Source organism: Lutjanus erythropterus, chromosome 22 (genome assembly GCF_056507025.1).
Source record: "Lutjanus erythropterus isolate fLutEry1 chromosome 22, fLutEry1.hap2, whole genome shotgun sequence".
Lineage (NCBI taxonomy): Eukaryota > Metazoa > Chordata > Actinopteri > Lutjaniformes > Lutjanidae > Lutjanus > Lutjanus erythropterus.
The window spans coordinates 1,440,936-1,462,670 of NC_139338.1; the positions used below are offsets into that span (position 1 = coordinate 1,440,936).

Sequence of the window (21,735 nt, forward strand, 5' to 3'; positions counted from 1 at the left end):
ACTTTGAAAAACCTTTGAGATATTTTTTTTTATCAGGATGAGGACAATATTCTTTTGTAATTAGTGATTTCAACATGTTGTTATTACATTTACTATCTAAATAATTCTAATGTGGGTAGAACATTGTAAACTAGAAAGAGAAAACTAGAGAACATTGTCTACTATAGTAGCAATTCAAATTTAATTTAAGTCTACTATGACTTAAAATATGATCATATTAGTCCATTAACTGTCTTGTAGCCCAATTTCCTCTCTAGATCAAATCTTTGTAAAAGTATGATTCACTTTTATGTCAGATATCTTTGATTTCAGATCGTAACATTATGTGGAGTGAAATTACCTACAAAGATTTTTTATCATTATAGTAATATCTGCATCTTATAACTTAAAAGTTTAAAAATTTTAAGGGGTCAAAATCACATCTGAAAGAAAGGTCTGAGCTGAAAGACTTTGAGTATTATCAGTTTTTGAACAGTCTGCAGTCGGTTTTGAACGCAGCCCTGTTGGTCTACTGCCACTTCACCCCTACGTCATTTCCGTTACTCAACCTTCTCCCAGAGTTTTGTCCAAGATGGCGTCAACGCAGTTAACGGATGAGGAGCTTTTCTCCGAATTAAAGCGCTTTGGTTTCACTCCGGGCCCGGTAACTGAGAACACTCGGCCGGTGTATCTGAAGAAACTTAAGAAGCTTCGCGAAGAGCAGCAGCAGCGGGGCTCCAGAGCAAGTAAAAGCCGAACCAGCGGGGCCACTAACAGTACCACTGGCGGCGGCAACACGGCGGGATCCAGGCCAGCTAGCCATGACGTCACGCACCTGAGCTTGAGCAGGAGACCGGGGCGGAAGTCGTCCGTCCTCGGCTTCAGCTCCGACGAGTCTGACGCTGAAACTCCGCTAAGAAGAAAGGGCCTGACTCTCGGCGGCAGGACGGACCGGAGTCCTGGTCTTCAACAACAACCGAAAGCCAGACCCGTAACAACGCAGAGTCCGGCTGTAAAGAGTCATTATGGCGCTGCCAGCCCACTGAACAGCAACAATTCCTCCCCTGGTCCGGACCCACACAGAGGTGTCTCGCTGGGCTGGGGAGTCCGTGCCAGATCCAGCCCCGAGGCGGAAGGGAGGGATTACGACGAATCGGGGGACGAGGACGACTCTGGGGGTGAGACGGAGAAGAAGTCTCGTTCTTTAAACGGCTGTGGGGCGGCTCACTTGAACACTAGCAAGCTAGCTGGGGATTACTCAGACTCGGACGAGGAGGAGGCCGGAGACCGACAGCGGGATAGACTAGAGCACAGACGGAGCCACCCGCGAGCGGCGTTCCCTTCCCACGGAGTCGGCCGAGGGTCTCAGACAGGAGGGGGAGCCAAGGAGGTTAATCCGCCGTCCCAGAGTCCAAACATGGTGGGGAGCCGGAGGGAGGAGGGGGAGGAGGATGAGGAGAAGAGAAGGGAACCGGACTCATCTGGAGGCTTGCGGAGCCACAACTTTCCCAGGAAGTCAATCTACGTGTCCCTCAACGAGAATCACGGAGGAGAGGCCGGCAAGAACAACCACGTCGACGGGGAGCTCGGAACCTACAGGAGCAGCAGCACCAGTAGGTTCAGCATCGGGCTAAGACCGCGCTTCTCCAACTACAGCAGCCTGTCCCAGACCTACAGGAGCAACCACTCCAACCACACCGCCCCCAACCACTCATACAGCCAGGCGCTGCTCAAGCAGAAGGTGTCTGTTCCGGAGGACGAGCTACTCCAGCAGTTCAAAAGAGAAGAGGTAGCCTCTTCTGGGAGTTTCAGCGCTCACTACCTGTCCATGTTCCTGCTCACAGCTGCCTGCCTCTTCTTCCTGCTGCTGGGCCTCATGTACTTAAGAATGAGGGGCTCTGGGTCCTCGGAGGTGGATGGAGTCAGTAAGTATCTGATTAGATAATGTGCTACTGAAGCTCCCGATCGCCCCTATATAGTGTAAAATATGTCCGTTTCAATTCAGTAGGTTTTATTGGCATGACATTTCACGGATGTTGCCAAAGCACATGTACAATAATAAGACAGTTACAGTAATAATCTAAATAGTAACAATCAAATAATAAGCAATGATAGTGATTAAAAATTAGCAATAACCCAAGTGGTAATTTAAATATAGTGTTAAATAGAATATTATTCCCTATGGCATGGTGGTTGGTTTTTGTTTGTGTCTGGACTGTACCTCTCCAGAAGAAAAAAAACGTCCACACCCTGCATCGCACATTTTTAAAAATAAATGAAGAACAGTGGCAGAAGAAGCTACTAATAAAAAAAACGAATTCAAGCTGAATTTTAGTTAAATAAAGGTCTGCACAATAGCATCAGCAAACTCTTGTTAAAATCAATTTAAAAAGTAATTTGTAGTCATTCAATTGTAGGCCTTTACACACCAACAGCGACAATAATAAACAACATGATATTGTGAACGAAAAGACCTTTTCATGGCAGTCATAGTGTAGGGTAAACACAGGTGTTACCAATGATGCAAATTAAGGACCTGTTCTATTTAGTGTAGTGGAACCTTTCCAGTGAACCAACATGCACAACGGTATCAACCTGACTGTCTGACCTGATTGGAACAGGTCATTAGTCATTATCACTTGTATAGCACCCGTGTTTACCTTATTAATGTCAGAGAGGCGGCCGTGAAAAAAGGTCTTTCAGGTGATTAGTGATTTAATGTCTGAAACATATAATGAATGCAAACTTTGATGTGTCTGACTGTTGCAATCAAGTGTGATATAATTTTGAGAATAAATTGTTAAGCTTCTAATGAAATTTGCTGTGTGGCAAAAAGATATAATCAGCATCAACTGATGATGACCTGGTTCTCCTGAATAAAGAGACGAAAAAAACAACATACCCGAATACACCTGATAGTAAAAAAGAGAGGAGAACTTGGTGAGTTTCACTGTGTGGTTCAGAAGCTGGACCACAGCCGCTTCACAATGTGTTTCAGCACTGCTGCAACAGCTGGTACCAAGCTTGAAGAATTGGGAGTTAAAACAAAGACTTTGTCCGTAGACTGTTAAAGCTTGATATACACACACCATTGTCATACTGAAACTCATCTGCGATTCCTGTCAAACAAGTTGACCATGTTGAATATTTTGGATGTGACATCAACAGTGTGCAGTTTGATTGGTCAGATTTGAACATATTGGAAGCGAAACTCAAGAAAAATCCAGAAAAAAAGAAAACCACAATATTGCTCAGTTCAGTTTCACCATTGATGTGAAAGCTTGCGTTGTCTGGACACAGGTTCGAAAAATGTTGTAAATGTGTGAATTAATTGCACAAAAAAGTGTGCATGTGTGTACAAAGGCCCTGAGGTACACTCCACATTTTTCACCTGTTCATCCACATCCCCCTTGCATTGGCTCAAGGGGGGGGCATGCCTCAGAACCACTGACTTAAACTAAGCTGAACTCAGATGTTCACTGCACTGACCAGTTTCAACTCAGAACAGAAGATAAAAAAAGGCATACTAACTTTAAGGCTGCAGCTATTGATTCTTTTAGTAATCGAGTAATCTATCGATTATTTTGGTGATTAATGGAGTAATCGGATAAAAAATATTGTGAGTTCTGCAATTTTTTCTATTACTTTTGCTTTATTTAAGAGTAATGGTAATATACAAAAGAGAAAATAAGACTGATCTCTTAAATGAACAACTATAAATTGCTAAAGTAAAAGTACTAAGTAAAGTAACTTTACTTTTACTGTAGTACTTTGCTAGTACTTTTTACTTAAGTACAAAAGAAAAAGTTAAGTTATAAATGTCTGCAGAAACCGCAAACAGAAGATGTAGGTCACCCTTTTAACCAAAACAGTCACCAGAATGTTTTGTTGACATGTTAAGTAAGGAATAATGTTAAGTAAGGGATAATGTCCCTTACTTCATTATTCAACTGCATTATTCTATAAATTATAACATATATTTAACACTTGGGATGATAGCAGAAACATCAGTGTCTCGGCTACAGCAAGATGCATGAGAGCTTCAGCACAAGGCTCCTAACTAACTTTTTTCACTACTTTCCCAAATCTCAGAAGGGAGAGTGCTAACATCGTTCCACAGAAGCCACACTGACGCAGCTGCCTGCGGATGTGTCTGTACACAATTTTTGTTTATCAGCCTTATGAGCACAGGCACTGGCTAATGGCATTTATCCCATTTATCCCAAAAATGGTGATAATCAGTCTGATTGGTTGGCCACTTCTAGAGCATAAACATGGATGTACAACAAAGAAAGTTTCAGACTTAGAAAAAAAGATTTTCAAATGTTTTTCAGACGGAAGGGCATGCATTCATCACATTTGTTGTAACTCAAGGACACAGTTCTGGTGAGAAACATTGACTGTAAACACAGACGGTAAAAGAAGCCTTCACAGGGCATCATAATGTCAGAAAAAAGTTGGACTGTTATGGAAATAAATTCAGACTTAAGTTCAGATTTGTGATTGCCAGTGAAAATATGGGGCTTATCATCAATCCTTTTAATGCCCTTAACTGAGGGTGTCAAACTCATTTTTGTCTATAGGCCACATACACCCCAGGTCAATCTCAAGTGGGACAGACCATTAAAACCATTGCATAATAACCTGTAAATAACAACTCCATTTATTCACCTTTTTGGTGTAAAGAAGTAAAAGTACATTCTGAACAAGTTCACAATTAATGAACCATTCATTTACAAAATGGCTTTTTACACATGTAGTGAGACCACTGTTACATATTGTAATGTTCACGGGCGCTGCAGAGGACCCAGTCTCAGCACACCCTACTGAAGAAACTTGTACCACCAGGCACTATAGTGGAGCTGAATGGAATTTTGATTGTTGTGCTAAAAGCAATACAATAATACAAATGCAAATTAAACAATTCTGTACCAAAGGTCTTTCTAGTTTTCTGTTCAAGTCATTAAGTATGAAGGAACAGAAATATTATAAACACCACAATCTACAACCTCAAACACCTTTTAGTCACAGTGCCAGCACTTAAAATGCATGTTTCACAAACTTTTGGGTTGCTCTACATTGTACAGGGGGTTCTATTTTTGTGGTTACTTGTGTAGATAACCAATTGTATTATTCTTCATTGTGTTTGAAAGCATATTGACCTTGTATTTCCATACAAGTGTTTTCTCATCACTCTTTTCAAATGTTGTGGAGTGCGAATGTTCTTGAATATTATTGGTGAGTATAATGTATGTCCATAACTGGGGAGTAAATATCCATTTGAATGTTAACAGTGAGTGTCATGCCAGTGTAAAATATGTTTTAGGTTAAATAAAAAGTTATTTCCACTGGAAGCAGTAAAATTCAGTCACTAATTCAGTGTCTGTGATCATGGTCAATGTAGTGAGATGGTAGTGCTCCAAGTGCCGGGCCAATGTGGTGATTTTTCAAAGGTTGAGTTTCATATGTGTTACCACGTGATAGGTGATGTCTGAACTACACTCGAATCCCACAGTCTGCAAACATGCTATCTTATTATAAAAGCCCAGGGTTTTCCTTCCACTAATCCAGCTTGTGCCATTTACATGTGTGCTTTAGATTGACATTGTTCTTGTTTTTGTCTCCTGACTGTATCTCTCTCTCCTTTGTTGCAGTTAAGAACCACCCTTTTGGCAGTGAGTTTGACGTGTCTTATGTAAGTAGATCTTTGCCTCTAACCCCCTCTTTTAGTTCTGTGTAAAGCAAAGTTGTGTACCAAAGTTGTTCTTCAATATACAGTATAGAGCACAGGAAGTACAATGTGTACACTAAGGATGGAATTAAATTGGAAACATAATGGATGTAAGAAGTGAACATAGCTGAAGTGATTCCATAGTAATGAATTGAACTTGGTCTCCTGGCCAAGCTGAGGTGAACTGTCACAGAGGCAGCACCACCCTGCAAGCTTCTGATCATCTTTGTTGTGATGTGCATATTGCCTTGAAAGTAAGACTTGAGAGTAAGACCCAGGTTTTGAAAATGGTTTAACTAAACTGCTAATGAATACTATCAATAACACTAGTATAAGGTTCTAAATTCATTTGAAGTATTTAATAAATGTTGAGGTCTAGACTGTAAAGGTGCCACAAGCCAATCCAGAAATGTTTTATTATAATAATTATTATAATTATTATTATTTAAGGGATAGTTGTTGTATGAAGTACTTATTGATCAAGTGAGAGATTGATGATATGTATTACCTACAGTAGATGGTGTGTAGCACGCCCCCAGTTTGGAGAAACAGTAGAAATCCTGACATATAAAGCTAAGCAGTTTACTGCCGTGGATGGGATCAGCAGTGAAAGGTGTTTTAACCACTTAAAACTATGTTGATTTTTTTAAGTGTACACTATATTTAGCATGTCTTTACTGCTTTTTTTTGCTGCCAGACTTTTTTGATGGGAAACTGCTGTTATATAAGCCAAATATCACTCTTCCCAGCCAACCTCCATGGGTGAAATGATTTTAACTCACAGAAAATGTGTTGCTGGCCTACTGCTGCCTGCCTCAGTCTGTTAGTTAGTTTGTTTGTGACCTCATTGAATTTGAATTTTCCTTTTAAAACACCAAAGTCACACCAGAACACAAATTCATCAAATTTCACTCATGGAGCAGTGAAAATATTTTAAATATAGCATACACTTAAACTGGTATTGATGATTTTTTTTTATTATTATTTTATTATTTTATTTTTACGTGGCTAAAATTCCCTTTGTTGATGATTCTACCCACAGCAGTACATTGTTTAACTTCCATGCTGGTCCCCCTTCTGCTTCCCCTAACTGGTGTAATTCTGACTGGTATCGACTGTAGGCATACACTGACTATTGATAAGGACCTCATGCAAACCCATTTCAAATAATCCAAACTATCCCTTTAGTGGATTTGAATCAGACAAAATAAAGCCCATAAAAATCCAGAGTTCTTAACTGTGTTTTGTTCTGTCCACCTCAACCTCCTAGTTCTTCAGCACTTCATTTCTGCACCACATCTGTGCTGCACAGAGCAGAATTCTGCAGCATATGCATATGAAAATTAGAGTGTACAGATGTGCATAATTATTTCAGTGCACCAGTGATTGACTCTGGGTTCAGACAAAATGTGCAGGTTTGTTAAGCTTAGCAAACTGTTAGCAAAGAGGAGTGTAGAAAATAGTCTGGACAGGTTCTCTCTTTTAGCCAGCGCTGACCACCGCTTTTGCTAGTTAAAATGACTGTCACTGTCAACATATTATATCAGCTGTCGCTAATTAGTGTTCATTGGGAATAAACCATAAACTTGTGTGTTGCCTGCCAAAGGTGCTCTCTGCAGTCAGTGTTTGTACTCAAAGATCATTTGTGAGTTTCAGGGGTCACATTCTACCAGTTGAACTTTCATTCATATCTAATCAAATCTATAATTTAATCTTATTAAATTTAATATTGCTGGACCTTTCTTCTGTACTGCATCAAGTAGCCTGTGAAAAACAAGATATGTCCCATTTTGTCACTACCACTGTTTCCAATAAATACATATTTTTAATGATTTATAGTTTTATTTTTTCAAATATTCAAATCAGTCACAACCATACATAATATAATCTGTTAGAACAACAACAGTACCCACCCCAACCCATCCATCCCACCTGTAACCAAAAGGGATCAACATGTTCATAGAGTGACTCACAACTTATGAACATGTTAGATACATTATTAACTTGAGAGAGACACAACAGGACATAGTAACTAATTCTGTATGTAAGCTAGAAAGAATATGTATCCTAAGAGAATGGGGGGAAAAAAGAGAGGAAGAAAAAAAATGAATTAAATAAATAAATAAATAAATGAAAATAATAATGATGAGAATAATGAAATGAAGAATACAGAAATAAGTAATAATAAAAATATGTGAATAAATCATTTACATTATAGTCACATGCCCATCATGTCTCAATCTTATTCACCTTAAACAATGTGCCTCCACTTGTTCTTTACACTGGAACACATACAGTGTCAAGGTACATGCTCCACCTCAGGAAATAATTTTCTATTCTGCCCTGCATCCTATATGACATCCTTTCATATGCTGCTACTTTGCCCAACTCAGTCACCCATTCCCGAAAGGGAGGTTCTCTAGGCTTCTTCTAGTTCCTGAGAATGATCTGTCGTCCAATCATGATAGCAGTCTGCGTCCAGTATTTCAGTGGTTGAGAAAAGGCAGATAATACTTTACAGTCTCCTAATACATATAACTTGGTACATAGCACAAATTGTCTCCTTATGACATTGACATTATAAGAGTGAATCTTCATCCAATAATGATCACAGCACGTGCATCAATGTCCCCTCATCACTACCACACTTCCAGCAGGTAGCTGAGTCTTTTAATCCAACCCTGTAAAGCCAACTTGGGGTCCAATAAAATCTGTGCAGAATTTTAAATTGAATAAGCCTCACCCTCAAATCCCTTGACATTGTTTGGGAGTTACCACAAACTTTAGCCCATTCCTGTTCATCATAAGACACCCCCAAATCTCTTTCCCAGGCAAGTTTCAGGGCTGAGACATCCTTGTCTCCTCCATATTTCATCAGCATCCTATAATATTTAGCTGCTTCATGACCTTCACCCAGTATCTGGAGAATTTTATGTAACTGGTCGGCTGGCTTAAGAGAGCGCAAGATTGACCCATAAATCTTTTGCAATAAATGGCATAGTTGAAGATATCTCCAGAATTGGGTTCTGGGTAAATCGTATTCTCGTTTTAGGTTGTCAAATGATTTAAGTGTATTAGTACTGTATAAATTTTCTAATGTAAAAATGCATTTATATATTAATTTGATTTCTTAGTGCCTCCTTAAATTCAGACTCTTGTAAAAGAGATGACTTAAATCTCCACCTTGGCATTTGAATCCTATCACTAAAAGGTAGTAACTCCAGGCTAAGTAAAGCATGGTCCGAAACGAAAATTCTCCCAATAGAGCAGGAAATCACTGATTGCAGAAAGCTTTTAGAAACAAGAAAAAAGTCTATTTGGGAAAATATTGTGTGTGGAGCCAAAAAAAGTATAATCCCTTGCTTTTGGATTCAAAATCCTCCAAATATCTATATAACCCATAGCCTCAGCCATATGTCTCACTGCCAGCGATGCTTTGGGCATCCTAATTGGGGCAGTCTATTACCAAATTAAAATCTCCACCAATAATAGTATTATAATCTCCTGCCTGCTGCATTTTAGCCTCAAGGTCAGCGAAAAACTGTGGTTCATCTCTGTTTGGAACATAAATATTTGTCAGACCAAAAGAGACCAAAAGAGTTTCTAAGTGTAAAAACACATTTGTTTAACTATTGTAGACGGTAACGACAGGATTACTTTAATGATGCTAGCGGGAGCCCCCGGTTCAGGCAGCCATCTTCATCACCAACGTCACATGACTCTTTCCAATAAATATTTGATCAACATTCAATAAATTTAAGCTTCAGGTTGGACTAGCAGATTAGCAGATACAGAATATTTAAGGAGTTGGATTGGGACATCCCTACTAGATTCTAATATTTTGCTTCCCTTCAAGTTTTCAATTTTAGTTTTTTTTAAAGGATTAAAGCGCCACTAGAAGGATCTACAAATGAATCAATAAATAAATGCAGTTCTGCTGGTAGAGTGTGTCCACTAAGTATTTATTGTCATTTGCAGAATGAGACGGAGAGGGACCTGATCCTGAAGCTGCTGCTCAATCTACACAACCATCTGGCCCATATTGCTGGTAACTATAAACCCTCTGTGCTCTACTCTGTGGCCACTGACTGACTGACTGACCAAGTATAGTCAGCTGTGCAAATAAACATGTTTCTGTCACTGCAGTTACAGCCAGTAAAGTTGAGCAAGTGTTCACAATCACGACTCTCACTACACAGTAGGGGTGGTTAATCTGTCTGATTTCCCAATCCGATTCGATTATGATTATTGAGGTCCCGATTTGATTTCCAACCGATTTTCGATTATTAACAATTCTCGATTAGCGATTATTGATTTTCCATTTGACAACAGTAACCCAAAATACACCACAAAGTTATTGCACCATTAAAAAAACAGTCAGTTGCTGAATTACTTAACTCTTTTATTGAGTACCAACTCAAAGCACTTCCTGTGTAGTGCAAAAAAGAAAAAAGTGGTGGGATTAGGGTTAAATTATTTTAAAAATGCACTTGTCTTTGATCTTTGTCTGTCTGTAATTATCACCATAGTTATGTAATGTAATAATAATGATAATAGTAATGATAATGGTAATAATATTAAAAACTTCAAACTTATACAGTGCTGTACTATGTATATACTATACATACATTAGATCATTATACACTGTACAGTATAATAGACAACTATGCTCTGTAGTCTGGCTCAATGTCCCGCCTACAGCACAGCACATCTGATTGGTTAGAAGTCATGATCAATCAGCAGACACACTGTGTCACAGACGGGGCGAGACAGAGCTGCACCAGTGAGCAGAGAGGAGCTGTGTAGAAGTTAAGACAGCTGATATCACCAAAGTTTCAATAAACATCACAGTTTTATGATGTGTTTCTTTGGTGATAGCACAGTTACATCAGTGAAAAAAGTTGGTCTGGATTTCACTCAAGGTGATGTGACGGCTTTTAAATCAGTCGCTCTTCACAGAGATGCGCTGCACACAGCAGCATCTGTCCTGTCTGTTTACTGCAACTCTGCATTGAGATTTCGGGTATTATAACTTACACAAAAGTAATAGTGACAGTAAAACTATGATGCTCACATGTAGTCCGCGGATCACATGCATGCCAAACCGTAGAGGGCGATCCGTACGGGACACGGATCAACTGTGATCCGTTGCAGCCCTAGTTGGTTGCTCGTTGCTGGTTGTTTCTCGTCCATTTGACACACCTGCTTGTATGGCTCACTCGCTCTGGCCGCTGCACGCACTTGCGAATTGGAACTGGGCGTGCTCGCGTGACGTTCAACTTCCGTTGACCACGGGATAACATTTTTGCAAAATAAAATAATACAAAAAATAATCTATTTTTGAAAATTTAATAATCGATTCATAGTTGTCCATAACATAATCGCGATTGATTAATAATCAGTTTTTTCACCACCCCTACTACACAACATGTTGCATTTTTGTTATGCTGCTCCTACTTTTGCTCACAGTTTTCATATACATTCAGGCATTCAGATAAACCTCCCTTTCCAGCCAGTGGGGCAGCTAATGTAGTTTATGCTTGGTTTAGACTACAGGGCTTTTGGGCTGATTCACCTCTGATTGATCCTGCCTGACAATTGGAGGAGAAATCTGCTCCAGGACCTGGTTGGTACTGAGCAGGTCGCAGTCTTTTTTCTTGCAGCAGTGATAAATACATATCATGCCTGCAACATGAAATGCGTGCATAAACTATTTTCCTGTTTTCTTATGATTTGGATCAGAGCAGCTCATGCTTACATTACAGAATGCAAACATTTATTATTTATTAATATTTACGACTACTCTTTTGCTCAGTTGTTGTATTCCGTTAACTTGTGACCAGCACTGGAGTACTCAAAAAAGTCACCAAACATAAGCATTTAGTATTTTTTTTTTTATACCGCTAGACACCCCCTGACTCACCTAGCAGGCCTGTGTTTTTATCTGCTCACACATCCTTCATGTGAGGTGATTCAGTTTTCACAGCAGCAGAGAAGCTGCATGTGGAGAAGACTGTTGTTAATGATGGAGTAAAACAGTCTAAACCAGTGTGGTACTGGATGACATCAGTACCAACCAGGTGCACTTAAGATTAAACAACTGTATAAAGAGGTCTATACATTAAACAGGAGAGTCTGTGTTTCTCTGTCAGAAACTGTCAGACTGTCTCACAGCAGACTGAACAGGTGAGGGAGGAGAGGAGGGCAGATTGATTACTAATCAATCGTGAATGCTGTTGTCCTCTCGGACTGATTAAAAAAATGCCAAAATTGGTCATAAACTATGCCTGGGTGTCCTCCCTCACAAGTCTCTGTGTGGGAAACACTGCAGTGTAACATCATGCTGTTGACAGACAGTCCGCTGTCATTAATTTGACAGAGAGACAAAGAGAGTTGTTTCTAGAAGGGAATCCTAGACCCATGAAAGACAACAGACACAAATCTCGCAAGAGTTTTGGAAATCAAGAGTTCCCTTCTAGACACGCAACTCCAAAAATAGAAAATCATGCTGTGGTGCCGATGTTTTTGATGTGGCAAGTTGCTATAAATAACACACTGTGTTCACTGAGCCACAGAGAGTCTGCTGAAACACAAATCACTCATCTGTTGTAATGGAAAAGGTGTTCATATCCTTTACCATCACCATTGCTCTCAAATAAAGCAAAAGTAATGGAAAAAATTGCAGAATGCACAATATTTCTTATCCAGTTACTCGATTAATCACCAGAATAATCGATTGATTACTCAATTACTAAAAGAATCAATAGCTGCAGCCCTAGTTTGGTTTACATCTGCTAACCCATGAGATTGTGAAATCATATTCCCCATGAGATGATGTGAGATTGTGCTCCCTGTGGCGCAATCAAGTTAAAGGGATAGTTCGCCCCAAAATGAAAATTCACTCATTATCTGCTTACCCACATGGCATTATTTTGTTAGTCCACAAAACACTGCTGGAGTTTCACAGGAAAACAGTGTTGCAGAATCTCCCAAACAGTAGAGGTGAATGGTGACAAGTTTTCAAATGTAAAAAACATAAAATGCTGCCATACTGCTCATCTGGTCCAGGTTTCCTAAAGTCCTGACATGCCGTTTGCACTCTGTCCCAACAGACACACAGAGCAGACAGTGTGCTAGTGAAAATGGCTCCAAGCTAAGGATCTTCAGCAGGGGTGTCAAACGCAATCACAGAAGGGGCCAAAATTTAAAACACAGTCTAAGTCACGGGCCAAAGAGGATTAACATTTATTGAACTAAAACTGACTAAACTAACTGTTTTATTCAGACATGAATTTGAACAGCCTGACTGGAACAACTTTTTCCTCAATAAATAAAATTTAAAATATTTTTTTTCTTCAACAGTACCATAAAGCAAAATAAGAATATTTCAAATGTGAACAAGTTGGTGAAAATGTGCAAATCTTTCAAATAAAAAAATGGTGATGTGATTTCAGGAAAAAGTGCAAAAACAAACAAAAAACTTAAAAGCTATTTAGTTTTCTCTCTTAATTCATTTTGTTCAAACCAGTTAGGCTCTGAGCCTGAATGGAGTGGAGTTTTGTATCAGTGAAACAATTCTTTGTGTGATTTTGTTCATCTTCATCACAGAGAAAAGTTGCTCACACAGGTATGTACTACCAAACATGCAGAACATTCGAGCAGCCTGTAGGTGGAGTTGGGGCATCATATCAGGGATGAAGCGGGGGAACTGTGCGGGCCCCATAGAGTCATACTTTGCCTTGTGTGTGCCGTTATATTGGACTTCTATCAGCTCCATCTGGATGGTTACAGGTGCTTTCTCCACGTCAACTGCAAATGGATTTCTGAGCAGTTCAAAATAAAATTTCTGTGCTTCAAAGTCAGCAAAGCGCGATGTGAACTCAGTGTGAAGTATGCTCAGTTTATCAGCAAAATATGCAGCTGGAAAAACAGTAGTGGAGACCTGGTTTGTGATTTTTTGGCAACATGGAAAGTGACTTAAGTTCTCTTTCTGCATCTCTTGACCTGAAAAGCTTCGTCATACATGTCCGTGATCACACAGTCCCATCCCTGAAACTGAAGGTTTAATGTGTTGAGATGCTTCATTATGTTGCACAGATAGGCCAACTCACACAGCCACTTTTCATCCCGGAGCCCTGTGGCTCCTCCTTTACTTTTCATGAACTGATAGATGTCCTTATGCAGCTCGAAAAACCTGTTGAGCACTTTTTCTCGACTCAGCCATTGCACCTGACCGATGCATTAATCCGCTGACCACTGACCAGTGTGTCATTAAAGCAGCGGGAGGAGGGCTTGGTGCACCGGTCTTGACTAGTGTGGCAGCTATTGCAGTGCATTGTGGGATTTGTAGTATGAGTGGTGGGAGTGCTATTTACCAGCGGGCCATTAATAATAGATACATAAAATTATCTTGTATATAATTGTATTGGATGTGGACTGTGGCCAGATGTGGACCGCAGGTCTTGAGTTTGACATGTCTCATCTTCAGTGAAGATTCAGACCAAAAACATGGAGTAAAAAATATTTTTTTAGTCAACTTGGCCTGTTGGGGCTGAAGGAGACTTACATCAGATGAGCAGTATGGAGGCATTTTATGTTTTTAATTCTGTTGGGGTTTTTTTATGTTTGAATGGTCACTATTCACCTCCATTGTTTGGGAGATTCTGAAACAGTTTTTCATGTGAAACTCATGAAACTCATATTTGGTAGACTAACAAAAGCATGAGGGTAAGTAGCTAATGACTGACTATTTCGTTTTAGGGTGAACTGTCCCTTTTAATAACATCCTCAGGAGCTGTTATTTTCAAATCTTACAGTGAGTGTGTGGATGAGAGAGAAGAAAAAATCTGAGTTTCTCCTTATGTGTGTGATGCAGCCAGATTTCAAATTAGGATTTTAAAACTTGTAGTTGTATGACTTCAGCATCAGTAGAGCAGCTGTAATGTAGATAAGTGGTTGAGGAGAAGAGTATCTGATCTTTACTTGTTTAGGGTATGATTTAAAACTGATGAAAACTAGATCATACCGCCCCGTCTCTTTGTGCCTGTCATGTAAACATGAGTACAGATCAGGAGATAAACAGGATGTGAAGATGTGTTGACAGTGTGCTCTTTTCCATGAGTGATGGATTGATGCTGTGTTTGCAGGCCAGCATGACTGTGGGGACCAGCAGTATCCAAACAGGAGTCTGTCCATGGACGAGGCCTCTGAGTATTTACGGGTATGTCTACACATAAACATCATTTGTCTGTCTCAAACCTGGAAACAGGGATTGTCAGCATCATTACTGTATCTTTGTTTTTAAATGATTTTGAAATGATTTTCCATTCTTGCACTGCAAATATGCAGTTTATAATGATAACGGAGACCAATATCACATTGAAATTGAGAGTAACTGTTGAAACACAAGGTCTTAAAATCCTTAGGGAATTGACCACAAACAGATTCTCATTCAGTGTTTCCCCTAGCTTTTTTGCTTTGGGAGGGGGGGCGCCCGGGCTGGAATGATTGTGGTCCGTCGTCCGTTACCATGTTTACAGAGCATTTGGACCTGAATAAACAGTTAACACTGATTTGTGTTCACATTTTTTTTATTTTAGCAGTGGAATACTGTTTTTATTCATTTATTCATTCATTTATTTATTCATGCATCTATACATCCATCCATCCATCAGGCACAGCGTTATGGGTGGGCCTAATGGGTCTGGGCCCACCCACTTCTACAACTGGCCCACCTTAAATGACTGGGAGAACATATATTTTCTTAACTTTAATTATTAAAATCAGCATTTTAATACACCCTTAAGACAAAAAGTTTCCATTTGACAAAAAGACAACATTTATTCGGCTATTATCACATGTGAGGTCTAGACCAATCACAATGGGCCATAATTCGTCGCACCAGATATGTTACACTTGCGCATGCACGTCACTCTATGGCAGTTGCTCAGCAGAAATGATGACCGGTGTACTGAGGAAAGCTTATCATTGTCTTATTTTATACCTGCAGATGCATTTTTCATCAAAACTAGAATGTCTATAAAATGCAGACAATACAGGAGGTAGTGCTGAATATTACTGCCTGACTTGACTGTCTTCAGATTACCTTCACAGCACAGATAGTTAATAGTTAATTTAAAGAGTAATCCAGCCAGATCAAATGAAAATGCATTAAAAAGGAATATAATGACAGTTTTCTGAATGAACTGATGTACTGATATTCTTGATCCATAGTGAAAACATAGATAAGGAGATATCCTGTGCCATTTGAAATAAATATAAACTGCAGACTGAAACTGTTAAAAAGATTTTAAAAGTGTCATTATGAACTGGAACTGCTAGTCGCCATCCACAGTATGATACCAGTGATTTTTGTTAAAGTGAGATTACCAGTTGGAAACAGTGTTAACTTTTGTAAATAAAAGGCCCACCTGAAGTTACCGTGGCCCACCCAAAATTAAAATCCTTGCGCCGTGCCTGCCATCCATCCATCCATCCATCCATCCATCCATCCATCCATCCATCCATCCATCCATCCATCCATCCATCCATCTTCATTAATCAATTCACTCACCAAGTTCGGTCTTGTACAGCCATATGGAGTATCTATAGTCTGACAGCCATGCCGGATCAAAGCCAGACTGACAGTGGTGACCCGTCTGCAGCTTTTTACTGTGTGCTTCAGTGGGAGGGCTGAACAGGTGTGTTTGGGTCTAGTCGTGGCGACATTAACAGGGGCAGGAGATTGGCAAGTGCTGTGGTCGGGGCTGGGAGAGATGCTCTCATTTTGGCTAACACTGGCTGCAGCACTACCTGTGCTTCCCACCTCGCGACGTATGGTTCGTTTATATATATTTTTGCTTGGTGGGGCGAACAGTTTACAATTTTTGTTTGTTGTTGTTTTTTACCGTAACAGTCGGAAACTCTCTCTCCTCTGCTCTCTGAGTGTGGGTGGGTGTGTCTGTACCGGTGTATGGGTGTATCCTGTGAGAGAGGAGCGAGGGGGGAGACCCAGCCGTCACAGAGGAGAGGAGAAATGCATTGTAATGAATGTAATGAAACGATAGGCTGAGACCTGAGACAGTGAGCCAGAAAGAGATGTACTGTCACTGACCCACTTTGATTCTGCACCAGCTCACATCCACCTAAAACTCTCACAGAACAAATGCAGATGCAGTGATATTGAACAAGTTTGTCTGGAGGTAAAGTTACTGTAGCTGGTACGCTAGTGTTAGTCAGACATGTTAACATTTGCAGCTTATGTTAGAGCAGATGAAGACAGAGTTTGCACCACACGTGTGCTCTCCTGCTCGCCTTCAACATGGAGAGAAATGTTAAGCTTGACAGCCTTAGTTATGATTGCTAAGTTATGTTTGCACAGTTGCTGTTTTGAGGCAGCTTAGTGAAGGGTTAGTTCTCCTCTTGAAGTTCTTGTAGTTTCTTCCCAGCCTTCAGCTTTAATAAACCTTCCCCATCTTTCCCTGTTTCTTTAAGGTTGTCATTTCTTTTTGCAATATATCTTTCCAGAGTCAAGTGTTGTTAAATAAATTTTCTGAAATGAATAGTATTCACCAGCAGCTGCTTCCAAAATAAATCCTTTCTCTAACAAAATAAACAGATTAATAATATATCCCATTTTATCTGAAAAATCACTGAATATCACAGGCAAAAGTTCAGGTTGGAAGCACAGCTTTATTGCATAACACATCTTTTGAACCTCCCTCCAAAAGGCAGAAACAACACGACAGTACCAGAAGAGATGTACACTTGTCTCAGATCCCATGAAACAAATGACACTCATCCGACTAACTGAAAAAATCTTGTAAATTTGTCTACTGTTCTTTTAGATGTTAATTTGAACACTTGCTCCCTGTTGAGGAAATGTGTCCTCCATTATTATTTTAAGTACCGTATGAAATAACTCTTAAAGGTCAACAAGTTACATTGAATTCATGAATAATTCTATTAATCTTCTTCCCTTTTAACCATCTTGTATTCTTTGTCAAAGTTTGTTATGCTATACATCAAAGGTTGTTTGCTCCTCTCACTATTAATGTTTTGTTTCCAATCTTTTTAAAAAGTAGAAACCAATTGAGTATATGAATAAAGAGAACAGGTCACACCCTATGTTCCAATGAATCTATCATTTCCATACACAATATATAAATTAAAAAAAATGCTTTAAACATAACTCTTGTTCAAGGAGGAACATTAGGAGGACCCCAAGCAGTGGGAACAAATGGAAGTTCGATGTAAAGTGCCACAATAAATCCTGATATGTGCTGTCCTCTCATCAGTACCATGTGTCTTTTGTTCAGGCTCAGAATCAGGAGTTTGACAACTTCATTCATACTTCTCTGGAGTGGATCATCCGGACGGGCAAGGATGTTGGGATAAGGTAATACACTGTACATGTATTCATGCTATTCACAGTCGCTGCATGTGACATCTGTCCTCACTCTGTGTGTGTGTGTGTGTGTGTGTGTGTGTGTGGGTGGGTGGGGGTGTGTGTGTGTTTGTTTGTTTGTTTGTTTGTTTGTTTGTTTGTTTGTTTGCAGGATGACTGGGCAGGTAGCTGATGATCCAGTGACTGATGTGTCTGAAATCACTCGATTGGAGTCCACACATCCCAAGATGCCCTTCACATGCCGCTTTCGCAGAGCCTTCTTCACTGTCATCAGCAGAGTCTTCCTCATCGCAGTTGGTGAGATAAACCACACTACAGAAACAGCAGCAGGCCTGAAACATATGGAGTGTAGATCCCAGATAGTTGTGCTTGATTAGAGCACAGCTTGGCTGTAACTGACGGGTCCCTCCAGAAAGTTACGATGTTGGGATTCCAACAATTCATGCAATTCAACCAATCCATATGAATTCTGCCTGACCCTGCAAGTTTTTTTCAATCACCGGAACTTTCCACAATTTTGATAAATCATTGTAGCTTCCCACAAGTTCCAACCCGGAAAAGACCATAAGGTTTGTCATTGTTATTGACATTAATCAATGTTCTGTGCACTTGCATTTTGTAATTTGAGGTTGCTGTTTTGACTGATCTTTATCTCCAAATAGATTTTGCTTCTTTGTGGAATACTTTGTGCACTTCTTCATTGACATCCATCCATCCATCCATCCATCCATCCATCCATCCATCCATCCATCCATCCATCCATCCATACATCCATCTTCAACCACTTATCCAAAATTGGGTCGCGGGGGTAACAGTTCCAGTAGGGGACCCCAGACATCCCATTCCCCGGCTACATTAGCCAGCTCTGACTTGGGGATCCCCAGGCCAGGGCAGAGATATAATGCCTCAACCTAGTCCTTGGTCTGCCCCATAGCCTCCTTCCAGCTGGACGTGCCCGGAACACCTCCCTAGGGAGGTTAAATCTAATTTAATTTCTAATTTAATTTCTAATTTCTAACCAAAATTAAAATCCTAGCGCCATGCCATCCATCCAACCATCCATCCATCCATCCATCCATCCATCCATCCATCCATCCATCCATCCATCCAACCAACCATCCATCTTCATTAATCAATTCACTCACCAAGTTCGCTCTTGTACAGCCATATGGAGTATCTACAGTCTGACAGCCATGTTGGATCAAAGCCAGACTGACGGTGGTGACCCGTCTGTAGGTTTTTACTGCGTGCTTCAGTGGGAGGGCTGAACAGGTGTGTTTGGGTCTAGTTGTGGCAACGTTAACAGGGGCAGGAGATCGGCAAGCGCTGTGGTCGGGGCTGGGAGAGATGCTCTCATTTTGGCTAACACTGGCCGCAGAGCTACCTGTGCTTCCTGCCGGTTCGTTTAAAAAATGCCGATATTTTTGCTTGGCGGGGCGAACAGCTGGGGTACCACTAGTTGTCCATTTACAGTTTTTGTTTGTTTGTTGTTGTTTTTTACCGTAACTGTCTGAAACTCTCTCTCCTCCACTCTCTGAGTGTGGGTGGGTGTGTCTGTACCGGTGCATCGGTGTGTGCTGTGAGAGAGGAGCGAGGGGGGAGACTTGCCTGTCACAGAGAGGGGAAATGCATTGTAATGAATGTAATGAAACGATAGCAATGCAAATCTGTTTGGTGCCTAAGCACAAACAACAGTCAGAGCCCTCACCCCCCCTCACCCTAGAGTAGCTGCTAGAGGGTCACATTTGAAAAAGTTAATTTCTTGACCTGAGTCAGGCAGTAGTTAACGGTCAATAGCAACAGTAGACGCATTAGTGGTAAATGATCATTTCAAGAAATGGAGAGAATATCTATTTTTTAATATTGCCACTAGGAGTCACCAAAGGCAAAAATGTTGAAATCCTACACATAGTCAACAGGGGAAGGGGCAGCAGTAATATTAGAAGCAGTAGTGTTAATTTTTTCAGCTGTGTTTCAGTAGTTAATATTTAAACCCTTTAATCCTATGTGTGTTTCTGTGTGCAGTGGCTGGCTGTGTGTGGAGTGTGGTCTTCTACATGAAGTACCGTTGGAGGAGAGAAGAGGAGGAGACCAGGAAGATGTATGATATGGTGGAGCGGATTATTGGTAAGGAAATGGCTAACACTTTTATTTTTATTTTAATTTGTGTGTGTCCAGTACCAATATGGTTACCAAACCCTGGGAACATTCAAGGGGGAAACTTTTCATGGGAATAAGAGGGGAAAATGGGCAATATTTTCTCAGGCTGAATTTTCCATGTCATATGCAGACAGAAACAAAGCTGTTACCATACCAGAGCAGACATCATTGTAAACCTTTCCAATGGAAAAAACAATTTCGCCGAGTTGAACAATATTAATATTCTATAAGATGAGTCGAACTGAATTTAAACTGTTTAGTTAGCCTGCTCATTTAAGCTACATCCCACATAGCTGGCTGGCAAAAACTAGCAAAATTTGTTAACAACTGTGTGCTTAACTGTAGGCTACTGTCTACATTGTTAACTGAAATAACATGAAGAATATAAAACACATTGACCGAGGAAAACAGTGACAATCACCTGAAGGCATGGAGGCATGAGTGCTGTGGCTCAGACAGTGTAGCAGTGTGGACTGCATGTGATTAGAGAATGCACTGTGTGTGCAAAGGTTGTAATTTTACTTACTTCCTATTTAATAGGATGCAAGTAAATTTGAGTAAACATTTGATGGAATAGAGTGCACTGCTGAATATTATATATACACTCACTGGCCACTTCATTAGGTACACCTTGCTAATACCGGGTTGGACCCCTTGTGCCTTCATAACTGCATTAATTCTTTGTGGCATAGATTCAACAAGGTGCTGGAAATATTCCTCAGAGGTTTTGGTCCATATTGACATGATAGCATCATGATTGCTGCAGATTTGTCGACTTCACATCCATGATGTGGATCTTCTGTTCCACCATGTCCTAAAGGTGCTGTATTGGATTGAGATCTGGTGCCTGTGGAGGCGGAGGTGGAGTACAGTGAACTCATTGTCATGTTCAAGAAACCAGTACACTGTGGTCATAAAGGGATGGACATGGTCAGCAACAACACTCAGCCCCTCTGCTTTAAGGTTCGCCGTGTTGTGTGTTCAGACATGGTCTTCTACATACCTTTGTTGTAACGAGTGGTTATTTGAGTTACTGTTGCCTCTCTATCATCTCGAAACAGGCTGGTCATTCTCCTCTGACCTCTGGCCTTTCCACCCAGAGAACTGTCACTCACTGGATATTTTCTCATTTTTGGACCATTCTCTGTAAACCTTAGAGATGGTTGTGTGTGAAAATCCCAGTAGATCAGCAGTTTGTGAAATACTCAGACCAGCCTGTCTGGCACCAACAACCATGTCACGTTCAAAAGTCACTTAAATCACCTTTCTTCCCCATTCTGATGCTCAGTTTGAACTTCAGCAGGCCAACTTGACCATGTCCACATGCCAAAATGCATTGAGTTGCTGCCATGTGATTAGTTGACCAGATATTTGCCTTAACAAGCAGTTGAACAGGTACACCTAATGAAGTGGCTGGTGAGTGTATATAGAGAGTGTTCAACTAAATGGACATAGTTTT

The 21,735-nt window shown here is 40.4% G+C and overlaps 1 protein-coding gene across 1 annotated transcript in view; it reads left to right on the plus strand.

Annotated features, from left to right (window-relative positions):
• The first annotated feature begins 41 nt into the window (after positions 1 to 41).
• lemd3 (LEM domain containing 3) overlaps positions 42 to 21,735 on the plus strand; it is a 36,513-nt gene continuing 14,819 nt past the window's right edge. The window contains exons 1-7 of the mRNA XM_084710566.1: positions 42 to 1,904; positions 5,634 to 5,674; positions 9,689 to 9,758; positions 14,857 to 14,930; positions 18,028 to 18,107; positions 18,268 to 18,413; positions 20,142 to 20,243. Coding sequence (XP_084566692.1) covers positions 572 to 1,904; positions 5,634 to 5,674; positions 9,689 to 9,758; positions 14,857 to 14,930; positions 18,028 to 18,107; positions 18,268 to 18,413; positions 20,142 to 20,243 — 1,846 coding nt within the window. The 5' untranslated portion in view covers positions 42 to 571. The remainder of the gene's footprint in view (positions 1,905 to 5,633; positions 5,675 to 9,688; positions 9,759 to 14,856; positions 14,931 to 18,027; positions 18,108 to 18,267; positions 18,414 to 20,141; positions 20,244 to 21,735) is intronic.